This window comes from Orycteropus afer, unplaced genomic scaffold, assembly GCF_000298275.1.
Source record: "Orycteropus afer afer isolate SDZICR_OR568_19922 unplaced genomic scaffold, OryAfe1.0 scaffold00103, whole genome shotgun sequence".
NCBI classification, from domain to species: domain Eukaryota; kingdom Metazoa; phylum Chordata; class Mammalia; order Tubulidentata; family Orycteropodidae; genus Orycteropus; species Orycteropus afer.
The window spans coordinates 1,710,281-1,729,923 of record NW_006921690.1 but is presented as its reverse complement, the minus strand read 5'-3'; the positions used below and the strand labels follow the sequence as shown (position 1 = coordinate 1,729,923).

The following is a 19,643-nucleotide window of genomic DNA, read 5'->3' as shown; positions in this document are numbered from 1 at the left end:
GGGGAGATAAGCCATTGTTAAGTGAGCAGCCCGCCTGATAACTGAGAATTGATGCCTTTGAGAACCGTTCTTGCCAGGAATCTCTGAGATGTATTGCCTCGTGAGTGAATCAGTGTTCAGCGTTCTTGTTGGCAGCTCAGGGTCATTGTTAGGAACACTCATTTTTAGATTGGATTATATCATACAGTGTTGTGGGCTTTTTGGAACTTTCTAGTCTCTTTTTAAATTCTCCCTGGTGGCTATGCTTTTAGAAATCTTAAGGTAGGTTTTTTTTTTTTTTTTTTTAAATGGCCTTTCTGTCTCTTCAAGGAGCTCTGGTGGCGTAGTGCCTAAGGCATTTGACTGCTAACCAGAAGACTGGCGGTTCAAACCCACCCGCCACTCCTCAGAAGGAAGGTTGGGCAATCGACTTCCATAGTGATACCACCTCGGAAACCCAAGGAGGGGTGGTTGTGAGTCAGAAACGACTGGACGGCAGTGATTTGAGTCAGTCTCTTCCCATAGCTGTCAGCTTTTATTTCTTGCTGCCAGTTTGTCTGCAGGGTGGCGAGCAGAGCCCTCTCTACCTTCTGAGTTCTAATTTGCTGTGTCCTTGGGAACTGGAATACAAAGCTTGTTGAAATTTACATAAATGGGGAATCAATAGACCCTGAGGGAGGTGAATGTTTGCTGAAGCTTCTGGTGTTGGAAGGGCTTGAACAGTCTGACATGTGTTTTAATGGTTCTGAAGCGTTTTTCCTGGCTTGCTGCTGATATGGAGGTGTATTACCCTAACATCTTCTGTTTCTGTTTCTCTGCTGTGCACTGGGGGAGGAGAGGACACTGTGTTTTATGAGGAGGTATTCACAGGGGCTTCCCAAGTTTGGTGGCTTACAAATTGATAACCTTATCAGCAACTGTGTACTTAAGTGTGAAAAATACTGTAACAGGTGTTTGTGGGCCAGAGAGAATTCTATGTTGAAAGGGTAAAGGAAAAAGAAAGTGAGTCACCACTGAAAAGTTTCTGCCAAATTAGATTTAAAAAGGAGCCCTAGTGGCACAGTGGTTAAGCGCTCAACTACTAACCTCAAGTCTGCAGTTCACACCCACCAGTGGCTCAATGGGGGAAAGATGTGGCAGTCTGCTTCCTTAAAGGTGGCAGCCTAGGAAACCCTATGAGAACTAGGAGACATTAGTAGAACTCTCTCATATAGAGTCTCTGAGTTGGAATTGACAGAACGCAGCACACAATAACGGACTCTAAAAAATTTTTAGCGAACTCTTTCAAACACAATGAAAAGAAAAAGTGACATAAAACGAACATCCATGTTCTCAGTCCCCGTTTTAACAAATATTTACCAGGTTGCCTTGTTTGCTTCAGATTTTGGAAATAATAATAATATGTTACTAAATTTAGTTAGAAGTCTAAATTATATACAAATATATGTATGTCATGTCATGCTTGGTAGGGTGGAGGTTCGACGAAAGAGGGGAAGGCCTTCAACGAGATGGATTGACACAGTGGCTGCAATGATGGGCTCAAGTATAGCAGGGATCATGGAGCTGGTGCGGGATTGGGCAGTGTTTCATTCTGCTGTGCATGGGGTCGCTATGAGTCAGAAATGACTCGATGGCACCTAATAACAACAACATAATTAAATCTCTCGGATCCTACCTTCGCCCTTCTCTCCCAGGACGTTCATCACCGTGAATTTGTTGGTGTTCACTGAAAGAATAAAACAACTATGTTGTTTTATTCTTTCAGTATGTATTTTTATATCTATCAATAATATGTAGCATGCATTCACATAGTTTTAAACTTCTATATAAATGATAAAATGATATAGCACTCTACATATTCTTTAACTTTATTTTCTCATTCAGTATTATATTTATGAGATCTACCCACCTTAACTGTAGTTTATTCATTTTTCACTGCTGTAGAGTTGTTGTTGTTGTTAAGTGCCGTCGAGTCATTTCCGACTCATAGCGACCCCATGCACAGCAGAACGAAACACTGCCTGATCCCGCACCAGCCCCACAATCCATGCTATACTCGAGCCCATCATCGCAGCCACTTATCAATCCATCTCCCTGAAGGCCTCCCCCTCTTTCGTCGACCCTCCACCCTACTAAGCATGACATCCTTCTCCAGGGAATGGTCCCTTCTTACAACATGACCAAAATAGGTGAGACGAAGTCTGGCCATTCTTGCTTCCAAGGAGCATTCTGGCTGCACTTCCTCCAGGACAGATCTGTTAGTTCTTTTAGCAGTCCACGGTACTTTCAGCATTCTCTGCCAGCACCACAACTCAAAAGCATCAACTCTTCTTCGGTCTTCCTTATTCATTGTCCAGCTCTCACATGCATACCAGGCGATTGGAAATATCATGGCTTGTGTCAGGCGCACCTTAGTCCTCAAGGAGATATCCTTGCTCCTCAGCACTTGAAACAGTTCCTTCGCAGTTGACGTCCCCAATGCTACACGTCGTCTAATGTCCTGACTGCTGCTTCCGTTGGCATCGATTGTAGAACCAAGCAACGTGAATTCCTTGACAACCTCAATCTTCTCTCCATTTATTGTGAGACTGACTGGAAGAGATCCATATTTGTGCCCATTCCAAAGAAAGGTGATCCCACAGAATGTAGAAATTATAGAACAATATCATTAATATCACATGCAAGTAAGATATTACTGAAGATAATTCAGAAACGTTTGCAGCAGTATATTGATAGAGAACTTCCAGAGGTTCAAGCCGGATTCAGAAGAAGACGTGAAACAAGGGATATCATAGCTGTTGTCAGATGGATCTTGGCTCAAGGCAAAGAATACCAGAAAGATGTTTACTTGTGTTTTATTGACTATGCAAAGGCATTTGATTGTGTGGATCATGACAAATTATGGATAACATTGAGAAGAATGGGAATTCCTGAGCACTTGATTGTACTCATGAGGAATCTGTACCTTGACCAGGAGGCTGTCGTTCGAACAGAACAAGGGGACACTACATGGTTTAAAATCAAGAAGGGAGTGCGTCATGGTTGAATTCTTTCTCCACACTTATTTAATCTATATGCTGAGCAAATAATCCGAGAAGCTGGACTATATGAAGAAAAACGTGGTATCAGGATTGGAGGAAGAATCATTAACAACCTGAGATATGCAGACGATACAACTTTGCTTGCTGAAAGTGAGGATGACTTAAGGCACCTACTGATGAAGGTTGAAGAATACAGTCAGCAGTATGGATTACATCTCAACATAAAGAAAACAAAAATCCTCACAACTGGACCAATGAGCTGTAGAGTGGGGGTTAGCAAACTTTCACCCATGGCCCTCATTTGACCCATCATTTGTTTCTGTAAATAAAGTTTTATTGGCATATAGCCATGCCCTTTTTTACCTATTATTTATGGCTGCTTTGCATAAAGTGGAATTGAGCAGCTGTAACAGAGATGGAGGTAGAATGGCTAGCAAAGCCTGAAATACCATCTGGCTCTTTACAGAAAATTTGCCCCTGCCCCTGCAAATCTGTCTTAGAGGAAGTACAGTCAGAATGTTCTGTAGAAGTGAGAGTGGCCAGGAGTCTTACATACTTTGGCCACGTTATCAGAAGGGACCATTCCCTGGAGAAGGATATCATGCTTGGTAAAATACAGAGTCAGTGAAAAAGGGGAAGGCCCTCAACGAGATGGATCGACACAGTGGCTGCAACGATGGGCTCACGTGTAACAGGGATTGTGAGGCTGGCGCAGGATCGGGCAGTGTTTCATTCTGCTGTACATAGGGTTGCTGTGAGTTGGAGCCAACGTGATGGCACCTAACAACAATAACAACATAGAGTGTCCCACTGTAAAAACCCCAAAATTAAAAACCTGGTTACTGTTAGGTTTCGGATTAACTCTAACTCCTAGTGACCACACGTGTCAGAGGAGAACTGTGCTCCATTGAGTTTTCAGTGGCTGTCTGGATTACCAGATCATTCTCCTGAAGTGCCTCTGCATGGAATCAAACCACCAACCTTCAGGTTAGCTGCCAAGTGTTAACCATTTACACCACTCAGGGAATCCAGCAATACAATACGTTGTATCTGTATTCCTATGGGTGGACTTTGAGGTGGTTTCTAATTTTTTTTTAACAACCTGTGTTTCAATAATCAATTTTGCACATGTTTCCTTGTACAATTTTTCGAGATCCTCTCTAGAGTATTCAGTCCCTTGGGGAGTAAATGGTTAAGAGCTGAGCTGCTAACTGACAGGTTGAAGGTTAGAGTCTCCTTGGAAGAAAGGCCTGGTGATATACTCCCCAAAAAATCAGCCATTGAAAACCAGTTCCACTCTGATGCACATGGATTCTCCATGAGTCAAGTTGGAACTGACTTGACAGCAACTGTTTTTTGGTCTCCAGAGTACGGTTAAAGCATTTGGCTGCTAACCAACAGGTTGGCAGTTCAAATCCACCAGCTGCTCCACAGGAGAAAGATCAGGCAGTCTGCTTCCATAAAGAACTTTGGAAAACCCTGTGGGGCAGTTCTACTCTGTCCTTTAGGGTCGCCATGAGTTGGAATTGACTTGATGGCAGTGGTTTGGTGGAGTGTATCTCTGGAAGCAAAATTGCTGGATGTTAGGCTATATGCAACCTTAAACCTTACTAGATATTACTGCATTGATCCAAGGTGGATTTACCAGCTTTACTCCCACTAGGAGTTCTTGACACTTCCTTTCCACATCCTTGTCAACAACTTGGTGTTTTATTACTTTAAGTTTGTTGAGCCTGATGCTTGTTGTGTGGTACTTCATTGCCTGTGGAATTAAAGTATTTTCCCAGTATTTATTGACTATTTGCTATTCCTGTTATGTGAATTGCCTGACCATATCTGTTGCCCAAGTTCTTTGTCTTTTTCCTTTGGATTTGTGGGCCTTCTTTATATATTGTGGCTACTAGTACTTTCTTGGTGATATGCATTAAAACCAGCCTGTGACTTGGTTTATATTGTCTAGATTTTTAAAAATCTGAGCTGTGTTTTAAGGTACAGTTCATTTTAGTTAATCTTGTCAAAGTAGACAGATGAATATACACTTATACATGTATATTTATATACACACATATATGGTTTTTTTCCTTCGGAATATTTGTGAGGTTGAAAGGGTCTAAGGCAGAAGAAAAAGCAAGCACATAGCATCAGCGTCAGCAAGGCTGATCCAGCACAGCCTTCCTCACCACGGTGTTCACGTGAGCTTGCTACGCACCCATCTTGGAGAAGTCAGTCAGTGCATCTCCTCAAGACTGTCAACTTGAGTCAGTTGATTGTTACTGATTCCTTGGCTGTGTAGTCATGACCCAGGAGAGGTCCTGTGGAAGCTGGTGGCCACCATTAGGGGAGGGTGATAAGCTAGGGTTTGGAGGGCTGCCTTGGACAGAAAATGAATGTGATTTGTGGTTTTGTGTTTCACTGTTTTGGTTTGGCTGAAATCAGGCATTGGTTTCAGCTTGATCAAGTTGAGCCACTTTCAAGCCCACAGCAATTTAAATAATTGAAACTTCATTTGTGGGCCAGGCTGCTTTTGTTTGACTTTACACTAGGCCATCATCCTCAAAACGGAGCCGGCTGGCTTCCACATCTCCCTGCCTCCTCTGACTCTTCAAAGCAAACTTTCTGAATTGAATAATTTAAAACAAAACCAAAAAATCTCCAGTCCTTTGGGTTTACATGCTGTTGCTGTCAGCTGCCTTCAAGTTAGTCGCCGATTCATGGTGACCCGACACACAAGGGAACGGAACTGCCTTCCCCATGACAAGCTGTGGACTAGACTGATTTCCACTGGCTGAGTTTTGGAAGTAGATCACCAGACCTTTCTTTATAGTCCATCTTAGTCTGGAAGCTCCACTGAAACCTGTGTAGCATCATAGCAACACAGGATGGTGGCTGCACATGAGGTGTATTGACCAAGAATGGAATCCGGGATCCCACATGGATTGTGAGAATTCTACTGCTGAGTCCCCAGTGCTTCTCTGGATTTACATAGCTGAAGTTTACAAATTCTTGCAGCCTTGATTTCTGTGTGTCTTAACAGTATCCCGTGAATGGTATGGGGAAGGTATGTTACAACTGTGGTCCTGCCATTGTGGAAAAACCAAGAGATACATGAGCTGGCTTGTCCCTGATCCCGTGCTGGATGTGCCATCCCTGTCTGGTATTTTTCCCACCACATGTCATGAAGGTGGGAGCTCAGTGCCCTAACTGAAATCCAAAATAAGCCCTTTGATTTAGAGCCAACATCACTCCTTGAGGGAGAGCCAGGCTCTGTGGGACCAAGGCAGACATAACTAGGAGAGCTATTCTAACATTCCACAAACCAGTGCTATGTAGCTGACTCTGCACTCCACATTTTCTCACATGTCATCTCATTTGATGGGCAAATTGCTACTGTAATTAACAGAGCTGACTTCCTGGACTTGCAGCCAGTTCAGTCACACAGGGTCAGGAGCTTAGAGAGACCCCATGCTTGGTTTTGTCCTCTGCAGTTGCTATCTTGAATTTTTTAGTAACTTTTGAACAATGACCCCTGCATTTTCAGTTTGCACTGGACCCTACATACTATATAGCTGCTCTTGTCCACTGATACAGAGACCAAGGCTCAGGTAGGCAAAGGGATTTGTCCAAGATTCCACAGGTAATACATATCAGAGCTGGAATTAGAATATCTTCCCACTTTGTTGCTTCAATTTATTGATCTCAGATCTCTGGAATGAGCCTTGTTTGAATCATGCTGCAAGGACTACATAAGCAAGGTAAATTATACGGTAGAAATACTAGTTTCATGTGGAAATTTGCTTTTGTGTTGTTGAGTAGTTTGTGTTGACCTCACACTGGCCAGTTACCATCCTTTTTGTGGAAAGAAAGGACCATATGTGTTTTTCCTCTTGAAACTCCAGAAAGTGCCTAGAACAAGGAGTCTCACATGGAAGCCATTAAGAAAATCAACTAGGTTAATGGGCTTCTTTGATTGGAAAGAGGAAATCAAGACCACTGAATTGACTTTGGTGAGCCATAAAATACACCAGGAATTAAGAGCCTGGTGCATAGTTAAGGAGTTGGAAGGAGTCTGTGTAGCTTTTGGGCCAGATCATGTCATTTCTCCTTTGGTGAAAGAGATTCATGGGCCCCCTATTTAGCTACTCTTTCTGACTTTGCTCTTTCTCCTCTCCTATCATCAACCATTCACCTCTTGACTTTTTCAGGGGGCTCCTTGGAAGGCTGCTGGCCAGTCTAGAGGTTGATTGCTTAGGGTGAGGAATGCTAGCCATGCTGGTATGGTTACATGGCACCAGCATGGTGGTTTGGGGGAAGGAACCTTTAGAATGGAGCAGAGTAGGTCTTGCCTGTCCTAGTCATTGGCTGGCCAATCTCCCAGCATGGCACTTGAGTCTGCCATCTTGGAAGGTGAGCCCACAGCCTCCTATGTGGGATATACCCCTGATAAGGGAGGTTCCTGGATCCCCATGGGGTCTTGCCGGCCTTCCTCGTGATTTGCTCTGTTTTCCTTTCACAGCAGCAAACCCCCTGCTTTGCTCCACCGCCCGCTTCCACTGCAAGAATGGCCTCTGCATTGACAAGAGCTTCATTTGTGATGGGCAGAACAACTGTCAAGACAACAGTGATGAGGAAAGCTGTGAAAGTTCGCAAGGTAGGAGCCTCTCAAGCTGTAAACCATAATCAAAGCTCAGCATCAAAGTAACACTGAAGAGCACACTGAAAGGAAGAAAATAACACCCACCGCCACCACCATGACAGCAGTTATGTTCATTTTTGCCCATTACCTTGCAGCCCTTGTACACATGGGTACATGCGTTAGCATGGTTTTTTAACTATCACACACTTAACATTTTGTCTTCTGTATTTTCCACGTATCATACACATTGTTGTTGTTGTTATTTGCCATCAAGTCTGCCCCGACTCATAGCGACCCCTCCTTGGGTTTCCGAGGCAGTATCACTACGGAAGTAGGAATGCCCAACATAGTCCTTCAAAATGCAGCTGCTCCGGCTTCATTACATTCTGTCATGCTCCTATACTGTGGTTCTCTCAATTTTTGCCTTGTAGGGTGGCATCTAGATTCCTTTTCCTTGGACTGTTTCTTTAGGATTAAACTTTGGAGTGTTTGCTTTTTTCAGGTTTACAGTGTTGCTAACGTTGTCTGTGCCTGCCATCTTACTGTCCTGTCACAGGCACTCACTGGTGTTCTGTTTTGGTTTTGCTGATTTAGTAGTTGTGCACTGATAGCCCCCAAATGCTTTAATTTGCATCTCTCTGATTATGGGCTTCCCACTGTTTCCTCCTGCATGGATTGCCTGTTCATGTCAGGGCTCTTCATTTCCATGCTGTTTTATTGAAGCTGAAGGGTACAGCTGGGGGATGGCAAAGCAAGCTTTGGTGGGGAACCTTGGGGCGAGAGAGTGTGTGGGGTAAGGTCATATCTTCCCCTGTTAAGCTCATCAGATACATTTTTACTCAAATCATGTATCCTTTCAGTGTTTAGGAAAAAACACAAAGATTTGAAAATGAACATCCAGTATGAAATAACTATTTAAAAGTATGTATTTCTGTTACAAACTGGTATCATCTGTATGCATTGTATACTTTTTGTATATTATTGTGTCTTAGTTGAGTTCATTGTTTTGACTATTAGTCAATATTCCATCGTGTGACTAAACCAGAGTTTATAAATTTAATAAAAATATAAAAAGAAAAGCAACAAGAATGATGGTTAACTGGTTAACTCATATGTGGGGAGATAGATGGATGGGAGAAGTTCCATGTAGTTGTTAGTAATTTTCAAGGTCCTCGCTTTTATTTTAGGAGCTCTGGTGGAGTAGTGCCTAAGGCATTTAACAGCTAACCAAAAGGCTGGCAGTTCAAACCCACCAGCCACTCCTCAGAAGGAAGATTGGACAATGTACTTCCATAGAGATATCACCTCGGAAACCCAAGGAGGGGTTGCTATGAGTTGGAACCGACTTGATGGCATTGAGTTTGGTTTAGCTTTTATTTCAGGTGTTGTTTAATGAACAGATGGGTCGTGAACAGACCACTGGTGAGAAAGGATCACTGTCTTAGTCAGGGGTCTCTAGAGTGATAGATAGATATCTGACTTTGATTCTAACTGTGGTCACCCATGTGTGGTAGAGTAGAACTGTATGTACTCCATAGTATTTTCAATGGCTGATTTTCTCAGAAGTTGATTGCCAGGCCTTTCTTCCAACATGTCTCTGGGTGAACGTGAACCTCTTGGGTAGCAGCTGAGTGTGTTAGCCGTTTGTTCCAGCCAGGAAAGTGAAGGAAGGAAGGAAGAAAGAGAAGTGAGGGAGGGGAGTAGAGGAGAGGAGAAACAGAAGAGACTCTTAACTTGTGAAATCATAAATAAAGACCCATGAAAACCTATAAGCTGGGCCAGTGGAGATGGGAGATTTGGGAGTGAGAGGAGGAAGACCGTACCTGTTACTGGGCCTAGTCTGTAGAAGAGTGCCCTGGGCTCCAGATCAAATAGATAAATGTCAGCCATCATTCCATGCATTTTACTATTTAATCCTCACAAAATCCTTATGTGACTAAATGCTGTTATCATCCTCCACTTTCTCGATGAAGAATCCAAAACACAGAATGTTCCTTGACCAAGGCCCCACAGCTAAGTGGTGGAGTGTCCTTCATCACGCCTCGATCTGTTTAGCACTAAGCTGAGATCAAGAACGCCAGGCAGTCGCTTCAGCTCTTGCTCGTGAGAGCTCATGGGGGTGGTTGAGTATGATGATGGATATATTTTCTTTCTCTTTGTGCTCAAGTTTTTCTTTCAGTTAAAAAAAAGAGAGAGAGAGAGAACTTAGATGCTTGCCCACCTTCCTGCTTCATGAAGAAGTCCTGTTCTGAAGAAGCCAGGAACACCAGGCTAGTTAACTGAGCATTTTGGCAATTGGGTTGCAGTTGCTTTTATCTTGATTGCTGTATCCTGGTAATGAGGCTTAAGGAGAATTTGGAAAGCTGACTGTGAAGTTTGGCACCTTCCCAGAAGCAAACAATGACGTGTGTGTGTGTGTGTGTGTGTGTGTGTCTTCAGCTGGGTATTCATATCAGTGGGTACTTCCTGGATACCAGGCCCTATGCTGTCTATGAGGGATATACAAGTCATCTTGTATATCCCCAAAAAGTCACATTCAGGTAGGGTACAGCCATCAACCCAGTCATACATTAAATTCAACAGCTGGAGTATGAACAAGAGGATGTGGCACTGGTCAGAGTGAGAAAGCAAAGTGAATTGAGGCTCTCTGGCAGGTGGGAAAGGGCTTGGTGGGTTCAGGGAATGGTGAAAAGCTGAAGGTGAATATTGTTGGTGGGGAGAGGTGCTAGTTGGTCTGCTGCCTGGGGGTTGGTAAAGCCATGCTAAGGAACCTAGTGGCACAATAGTTAAGTGCCCGAATGCTAACTGAAAGGTTGGCTGGAGATTAGAAGCCATCCAGCAACTCCATGGGAAAGAGACCTGGCAATCTTCTTCCATAAATATTATAGCCTAAGAAACCCTATGGGGTGGTTCTACTCTGTCTTATAGGGTCTTATGAATTCGTCTCTTTGAACAACAATAGAGCCACACTTGGTTATTAGGACAGCTCCCAGGCTATCTTTTGATGTTTGTTTTCTGTGCTTGGAATAAAAGCCTCACCACCTCTGTCTCCACAGCAGCCCTGGAGCTGGAGTCAGAGGAGTCAGCAACCCACCAAGTTGCCTTAAAGCCATGACCAAATCCATCAACTTCTCCATTCTCCCATCACCTTAGGATACTCACACTTGAGTCTATCCCACTCCAGTCCAGTGCCCCAGCCCCTAATAACCCAGTGACTGACTGATGGAGAGCTGGAGCCTGGATTCACAGTGAACAGATCAATGGCTACAGCGACAAAGACTTTGGAACAGCCCTGCCCTCCCAAACCTGATAGTAAAACCTGATAGCTTAGGGAATCAAGGAAGAGGTCTTGGCCGTGGGGCAAAGGGGCCAACAACTCATGCCACCAGTGTTTGATCAGTGGCTTCCATACTTTTACCCATTGTGACCAGTTGCATGGTATGGTCCATTGTGGGAACCACCCTTTACCCACTGCTGAAATTTGGAGTCTGTTGTCCCTTGACATCCCACCCTTTCCTTCATGTATGGGACCTGTGGTAAAGTGCCTTCTTTTTCTTATTCTTCACTCCCTCCCTCTACCCTGTGGGTGACCTGATAGAGTGGCTAGAGTAAATTTCTCTGTCCCATAGATTTTGAGTTTGCTCTGGCCAGTGGAATGTTAGCCAGTGTGATGACAACAGAGCCTAGAAATGGGCTTGCTCCCTTGGGCTTGGTCTCTTGCTTTGCGGTGACCTGCCAGAAGGACATGCCCTGGGAGATACTGGTCCAAGAAGAATGTGGCACCAGAACCCAGCCCATAGCCTGAGGTCAGTCCTAGCTGAAGTCAGCAGTGCCAAAGCCCACCCACACAGCCAGTAGATGGCTTCAGAATGTATTTGAAGCTAGTTTCACCAACGCTGATGATAAACTGCATGAGAGTGGCCAAGGATAGAAATAACCATGGCAGATCACTGTGGGGATGCTAATTTTGTGCAACTGGAGAACCTGCTGTCTCCTTTTCCACTTGAGCTTGCTTTTTGTCCTTCTGGAGCGTGTCTTCCACTAGCCTGAGTGATTCAGAGTGAAGGGAGCTTGCTTTTGGAAAAGACCTTTGCTTTCTGTTGAAACACAGAGCCAGGGGTCTGAGTATTCAAAGATAATTGTAGAGAAATCCCAGAGTGGTGTAAGATGAGAGAATTTTTGGTTTTGTTTTTAAAGAGTAAATGCAAGAGAGCTTTATATTTAAAACAAACAAAAACCCTAGGTTGAGAGGACCCAACCCAAAATGTCACAACCTAGAATTTGATGAGTGGTGAATATTTCTCACAAAACCTGTGGGCACCATGCAATGGCCAGATCTTTAGGAGAGGGTCCCCAGAGAAGACTCATGACCCTTAAATAATTCATTCAGCTTTTCTTAGAATAAAACAGCTGGAGGTGAGTTTAGAGGTAGGAAAGTGGAAGCCTTTTTCTCCACTTTCAATTTAAAAGCACAGCTGGCCTGGGAAAGGCCGAGATGCTGACTTCTGTTGAAGAAACAGAACAAGGTTGGGAGAGATTGATAGCCGCCCCTTCTTGATCGCCAACTTTCTGTACCTGTGGGGTTTTCTTCTTGGTAATCAAACGTTTGCGTTATGGGAACGTCCTTCTCTTCAACCACTGAAGCAAGAGTTTGGCAGTTTCTACAACATCCCTCATTTAGAAGCAAGTGACAGTAATTCTGCACTTGTTCGGGATGGTAATTGCTTCCTAATCTGGTTGCCACCTTGGTAATCTTCACAGTTGCTTTCTTGGTCTCTCCCATTTGGGTCTTGTGCATGTCTCTCATTCTCTTCCCTCTCCTGGTCCCTGCCTCCATCCTTCCAGTTTGGACAGCTGGCAGAGTGGGCCAGTTCTAGAGATAGATGGACCAAGTTTCAGGGCCATGGGGAGGTGGGGCCTGCTGGCTCTCTAGGAGTCTCTTCTGCAAGTTTACTGAGTGGGGACGGCCATGCTGTGCTACTTGACTGTGCAGAGGATGTTGATACTTCTGTGGGTTGCTTGTGGCCCCCACCCAGTCCAAACACACACCCACCTTTACTCTCTAGATTATTCCTAATATGTGGTCATACACATCATTTATAGAGTGTCTGGTAGTGCCCAGCCCCACCGAGAGACTGGAAGAAATACAAAGGTAGATCAGGTCAAAGCTGCTCACAGTCTTTCAAGGGAGAAACATAATCTCCTACAGATAATTACCCTAAAGTGTGATAAATGCTGCGATAGAGGTAGGAACAGCATGCCATGGGATCAGGGGGCAGGCAAAGAATGACCATTTTTCTTAGGGAAATATGGCAAGGCTTCAGAGAAGCTAAATCTCTACTCAGTCTTTAAAAAGAAGAAAACTCACTGCCACTGAGTCGAATCTGACTCATAGCGACCCCCATTGGGTTTCCGAGGCAGTAAATCTTTACGGAAGTAGATTGCTCCATCTACTGTTCACGGAGCAGCTGGTAGGTTTGAACTGCTGACCTGTGCCCCCAGAGCTCTTTGGTCTTCAAGTATAAATAAAAATGTACCCAGTAACTAGCTTGGGGCTGGGCTTTTAGCCAGAGGGAAGAGTACATTCAAAGATTGGGAATGTTGTTGTTGTTGTTATGTGCCGTTAAGTCGGACCCAACTCTTAGCGACCCCTCTTTGGGTTTCCGAGGCAGTATCACTATGGAAGTAGATTGCCCAGCCTTCCTTCTGAGGAGTGGCTGGTGGGTTTGAACCGCCAGCCTTCTGGTTAGCAGTCAGGTGCCTTAGGCACTGTGCTACCAGAGCTCCTGAGATTGGGAATAGCTGGAGTAAAGTGTGCATTTCAGACAGGAATGGGGCAGAGAGCAAGCCGTGAGGGTGGGTTGAGGCTGGCTTGTGGAGGCCTCCTCCCTGCATGCCTCCATTGGAAAATGGATCCAGAGGTGGAAAACAATGAGGAATAAGATGATCAACTCCAGTGAAGAGATTCACTGGAGGGGTATGGGAAGGATTTGGGTTATCTTGGTTTTATTGAGCTGTGCTATCCCACTGACTGAGGAAATCTCATTGAGATTTGGGAATACTATAGCTAAGGCTGGGAAATAATGGATCTTGTGAATCCCCCCAGATGAGAATAGTAGATGAGAAATGCTCAGGGGCTGGATGTCCTCCACCCTCACCCCAACTAGTGGCTTCAAGAGCATTCTTGGGTTATGCAATCCAGTAAATTACCTTTGTTTTTTGGCCCCAGTTTGGCTACCCAAAGGGACGGTTCCATGGCCTGTGAAAAGTGGCAATGTGCTATGATGTTGGAAAGATGACAGTTGCTGCCATATCTACCAAATGCTCTCAGCACATCTTTCTCTCAGTCCCTCCTTTTGCTCCCTGGAGACTCAGGGAGGCCATCACTGTGGTTCACCTCCGGTTCTGGAAAACCATAAAGTGACACCCACGTTCTCCTGTCTTTGCAGTCTTGTGCCCCTCATAATGTGTGTGCTGTTGGAATCTGCATCAACGGGTCATCTTTTGAAACGTCTCCTTTGTGGAAAGCACCACAGTACTATGCCCAAAGTATGTAAGACAAAATCTCACCATCCTTCCATCTAAGAAGCATTCTGGCTGTACTTCTTCCAAGATGGATTTGTTCATTCTTCTGGCAGTCCATGGTATATTCAGTATTCTTCACCAACACCATAATTCCAAGGCATCAATTCTTCTTCGGTCTTCCTTACTTATTGTCCATTTTTCACATGCATTGAGACAATTGAAAATACCATGACTTGAGTCAGGTACATTTTAGCTATCAAAGTGGCATCTTTGCCTTTCCACATTTTAGAAAAGTCTCTTGCAGCAGATTTGCCCAATGCAGTGCATTTGATTTCTTGACTGCTGCTTCCATGGGTGTTGATGATGGTGGCTTAAATAAAATGAAGGGCATAGCTTAGATAAATGGCTTAAATGAGATGAAGTCTCTCACACGTAATAACTCAGAGATGGGTTGTGGCAATCTAAGCCAACAGGAACTCTATCCTCCTTCTCATGTGACTCCCAAGGTTGTGGCAGTGGTCACTATTACTCAGCCATCAGAAAGGGAGAAAAAGGTGGAAGATTAGGAAAGGCAGCTTCATCTTTAGGAAAATGATCCCAAACTTGGACACATCACTTTTACTCATGATCCAGCAGACTTTAATCTTAGTCACATGTCCACACCTAGATGCCAGGGAGGCTGAGAAATGTTTTCTTGATTATAGCAGGTAGCCATGTGCCTAGCAAATTAACTTACAAAGATGCAGAAAGAGAATGGATGGACACTAGGGACTAATCAGCCACAGTGTCTGCCACAGACTTTTTTGTTCACAGCTCATTTTATGCCAGCAGCAGGTCCTGTAGGTCTTTTATACTGACCATGAATAAGAGCACAGACTTTTAGAAGACTTGCCCCTTTTCTCTCTGGCTGACATTAATTCACACAGCTTGAGAGCAAACACTCAGTGCATGCTTTTCCTTCTTGGTTCTGAGCTGGAATTCTCTGCCAATGGGGGGGACCCTCACTTGTCAATGCCAGTTACCCAGCCAGTAGGGGCGACCCCTCATCCCAACCCAAATGTCTAGTTGAAGACACTTCCTGTGTTTGTTTCTTCTTTCTTGGGCTCCTTTATTGTGAACCTGTTAAGAACCCTTTGAGAATCAAGCTTTTGTCTCAATTCTAGAACGTGATAAAGGTTACAGCTGTTCTGCAGATGACAGGGCCCTAACTTAGTTTTGCTTTTTCACAAAGGTTAGCCAGCCTCAGGTTTGGTCGATTTGCATCAGAAGGAAATCTCCAAGGACAGGCGCTTTGTCCTCATTAGCTGATTTGTCAGTCAGTCTTTCTTGTGTGGTTCGGAGCCTTTTATAGATTTTCCTTCAGACTCTCTTGTTCTGCCAATGCTTTCTGCTTGCCTTCTGGAAATGGGCTGCGTATTTGGGGGAAAGGACTGTATGATGCCATTTTCTCTCCAGTACACATCCTGTGGTATCCCACAACCCAATTACCTCTCCTTATCTTTCTCCTAAGGAGCTCTGGTGGTGCCATGCGTAAGGTATTTGACTGCTAGCCAGAAAGATGGCTGTTCAAACCCACCAGCTGCTCTGTGGAAGGAAGATGGGGCAGTCTACCTGCATGGAGATTTACTGTTTTGGAAACCCAGTGAGGGTCCCTGAGTCAGAAGTGACTCGATGGCAGTGGATTTGGTTTTTAGCTTTCTCCTGGGGGCGGCAGTGGTGGTTCGGTGGTAGAATTCTCACCTTCCATGAGGGAGACGTGGGTTCAGCTCCTGGCCAAGATGCTCAAGCGTAGCCATTACCCATCTGTCAGTGGAGGCTTGCATATTGCTGGGATGCTGAACAGGTCTGAGTGGAGCTTCTAGACTAAGACAGACCAACAAGAAAGGCCTGGTGATCTGCTTCTGAAATTAGCCACTGAAAACCTTATAGACCTCAGCAGTCTGGTCTGCGACCGATTGTTGGGATGGTGCAGGACTGGGCAATGTTTTGTTCTGTTTAACATGGGGTTGCCATGAATTGAAGCCACCTCAACAGTGACTAATAGCAACACCATGGTAGAGAAGGTCATTGGCTCTCATTCCCAGAGTCTTACTTCTGCAAGGGGCAGCTTAAATTGTTCACTAGGGAGCTCTGGTAGCATAGTGCCTAAGGCACTTGACTGCTAACCAGAAGGCTGGCGGTTCAAACCCACCAGCCACTCCTCGGAAGGAAGGTTGGGCAATCCTACTTCCGTAGTGATACTGCCTCGGAAACCCAAGGAGGGGTCGCTATGAGTCGGGGCCGACTCGACGGCACATAACGACAACAACAACAACAGGGTCCTGGTTCCCAAGAGGGCTTAAATGTGGCCCCTGTGTTCCTGAGCTCTTTCAAAGGTGACCACTCTCTGGTGTTGTAATGTCTCAGTCACACAAAGCTGTTCCCAGTCACCCCATAGTCACATCCCCACACTGTTGCCCCAGTCCCTCTTCATCTCAAGCGTAATCCTTGGAGGCTCCATGAGGTGCTTCTGACAGAAGTCAGAGGATCCTGGCTCAGGCCCTGACCCATCTTTTTCTTCAGCATGACTGAAATTTGGGAGAGTTTTACCTCCCTGTGCCAGCCCTGTGCTAGGAACGAAGAACACAGAGGAGAATGTTAGATGTGAGAAAGCTAAAAAAATTAAAAATAAAAAAATCCATCTGGCTGATTTTCCCCATCAGCTTAGTAGTTAATTAAAAGCTAAACCCAGTGCTGTCGAGTCAGTTCTGGCTCATGGCGATGCCTTGTATGTCAGAGTAGAACTGCACTCCATAGGGTTTTCATTGGCTTTAATCTTATGCAAGGAGATTGCCAGGCCTTTCTTTTGCTGTACCACTGAGTAGATTCTAACTGACAACTTTTCAATTAGCAGCTGAAGTCACTACGACAGGACACACATGGGATTGTCATGAGTTTGAATTACTCACGGTGCAGGTTAGCAACTATATTAGCATAGTTGTAATTATCATACGTGAAGAGCCCAGGTTTTTGATAGGGTCTGACATTAGCTCTACTAGTTACTAGCTCTGTGACTATGGACAAATTACTTAACTTCTCCGAGCCCACACTGACAACAGATGACTGGAAAGCAGACTGTAGAGCATTTACCGCAGAGCAGGTACTTATGGGCCAACAGTTTCCCTGTGTGACCGACAGCCATCATAGTTACCAGCCTTCGCCTTTTCATCTTTGGAGAAAAGCCAGATGTAAAAGAATCAGGTGAGTTCTCCAAGGTACTCTGTGTCTGAGAGCTGACATGGGTTTCCTCCCCCTGCCTACCTGTAAGGAGCCAAGGCCCAGGCTTACTTCCATCTGGCATCTTGCTTCCTGATCTCACACAAGTGGAAATACCAGTGGAACATTCCAGAGTGTGAACTGGAGGTGAGACGGACCCTCTGCCAGCAGGTCAAGGGCAGAATGTGTTCCAAATTGAGTTGCTGTTAAGTTGACTATGACTCATGGTGACCCCATGTGCGTCACAGTAGAACTGTGCTCCTTAGGGTTTTCAGTGGTTACCTCTTCAAACATAGATCACCAGGTCTTTCTCCAGGTCACCTCTGGGTGGACGTGAACACCTTTTGTGTAACAGCCAAGCACTTATACCACCAGAGACTTCCAGGGAATGCTCAAGAAGGTTAAATTAGCCTTCCATTGTCTAAAATGCGCACTATAGTTATTTCTCAGTTATGTCTTTAGAGAAAGTGTCTGATTGAAAAATAACAGAGGTGCCTCTCATGTTAACCTTATTCATTCAGCCAATACTATTGAATGAATGTTCAGCACTTGGTCTGTATCATTCAACAAGCAAGACTCTACATTACGTGGTTCTCTCCATTTTAAGGACTGGCACCAGTTTAAAAGCCACATGTAATTATTGATTACTTTGGAATCCACCAGCCGATCTGTGGAAGGAAGATGGGATGCAATCTACTCTGTAAAGATTTACCTCCTTGGAAACCCCATGGAGGTCACTATGAGTGGAATCAACTTCGTTAGAAGTGAGTTTGTTTTTTGGAAGATATTGCTTTATTTTTGCTAAGTAGTTAGCAAAAATAAAGGGGACTTGCCTTGTGATTGCAAGAGTAATCGTTTGGAGCAAAAGTGGTAAGATAGTATCTGGCAGGAAGGGGAAGGAACCATGTCTGGGGTCATTGATCCATTCTGGGCCGTCACATTGATTCATTGGGGAAAGACAATTCCCCACAGACTTAATTTATGGCATGTTTTCTATTAGAATTGCAAAATTCACAGTGGGGGAGTGTTAAAATATGCCTTCACATAATATTAAATACATACTATGTTTAAAATTGGGATGTGAATTGAAACCTGATGCAAAAACCAAAAAGAACTTTATACTGAGTTACTGAAGTTTGGTTATGCCATTGTCTTTTTTTTCCCCTACCATTGTTCCTTATTGTCTTTCTTTTAAAATATTTTGAATTTGAACCTTATCATGAATTCTAAAAATTATTCAACTAGAACAAACCTCCAACATGAGAACACCCTGGCTGGGCTGGCACTGAATCAGCAGCTCTGAGTCCCCAGCTCTGCACCCTGCCTGACGTACTGACAGACAGCTCGATGACCGTGCTGCTGGGGTGTCCACAGGACCACGTTTCCACAGTTGGCTGTGCTCTGCAGGCAGCACTGCTAATTCAGGGGCGGTGTCGGCGTTAGCAGAGATGCATAGATGGTGGGTGTTCTCTGCTTTGTCAGCTCTCCAGCTCCTAATCTGGCAGTAGATTTCAGATGATTCTCTAAGATGTTTATATCCATGGCAGAAAGATACAGAACGGGGAAATGAATGTGATCAGGGTTCTGTAGAGACAGGAATTACTAAAGGAGAAGGCAGTATGACACCATGGAGTGTTTGGAGCTAGTGATACTTAACAAGGATGGTAAAGAAATGTAGGGGAGAGAAAAAAGAAAATAGTTGTCACTGAGTCAGCTCTGACTCATGGAGATCTCTTGTATAACAGAAAGAAACGTTGTTTGGTCCCATGCCATCTTTATGAACATGAGTATGTTTAAGTCCATTGTTGAAGCTTTTGTGTCAGTCTATCTTGTTGAGGGTTTCCGTCATTTTCACTGACTCTCCACCAAACATGATGCCATTGTCTAGTGATTGATCTTTCCTGATTACGTATTCAGAGTGTGTATGTCTGAAATATCTCACTTTCTGCCAAATGGAGCCCCAGTTAGATGGAGGCCCATTTCTGAACTCTATATTCAGCTGCCTCATGATGTATACGAAAGCTGGACAATGACTAAGGAAGACTGAAGAAGAGTTGGTGCCTTTGAATCATGGTGTTGGTGAAGAATTCTGAAAATACCATGGACTTCCAGAAGAATGAACACATTTGTCCTTGAAGAAGTACAGCCAGAATGCTCCTTAGAAGCAAGAATGGGCAGACTTTGTCTCACCTACTTTGGTCACGTTGTCA

At 44.4% G+C, this 19,643-nt stretch overlaps 1 protein-coding gene across 1 annotated transcript in view; it reads left to right on the top strand.

Moving 5' to 3' along the window:
• Window positions 1-19,643, top strand: part of LDLRAD3 (low density lipoprotein receptor class A domain containing 3) — a 245,057-nt gene that overhangs the window by 71,302 nt on the left and 154,112 nt on the right. Inside the window, exon 4 of the mRNA XM_042781309.1 lies at window positions 7,534-7,668. Within this exon, the coding sequence (XP_042637243.1) occupies window positions 7,534-7,668 (135 nt within the window). The remainder of the gene's footprint in view (window positions 1-7,533; window positions 7,669-19,643) is intronic.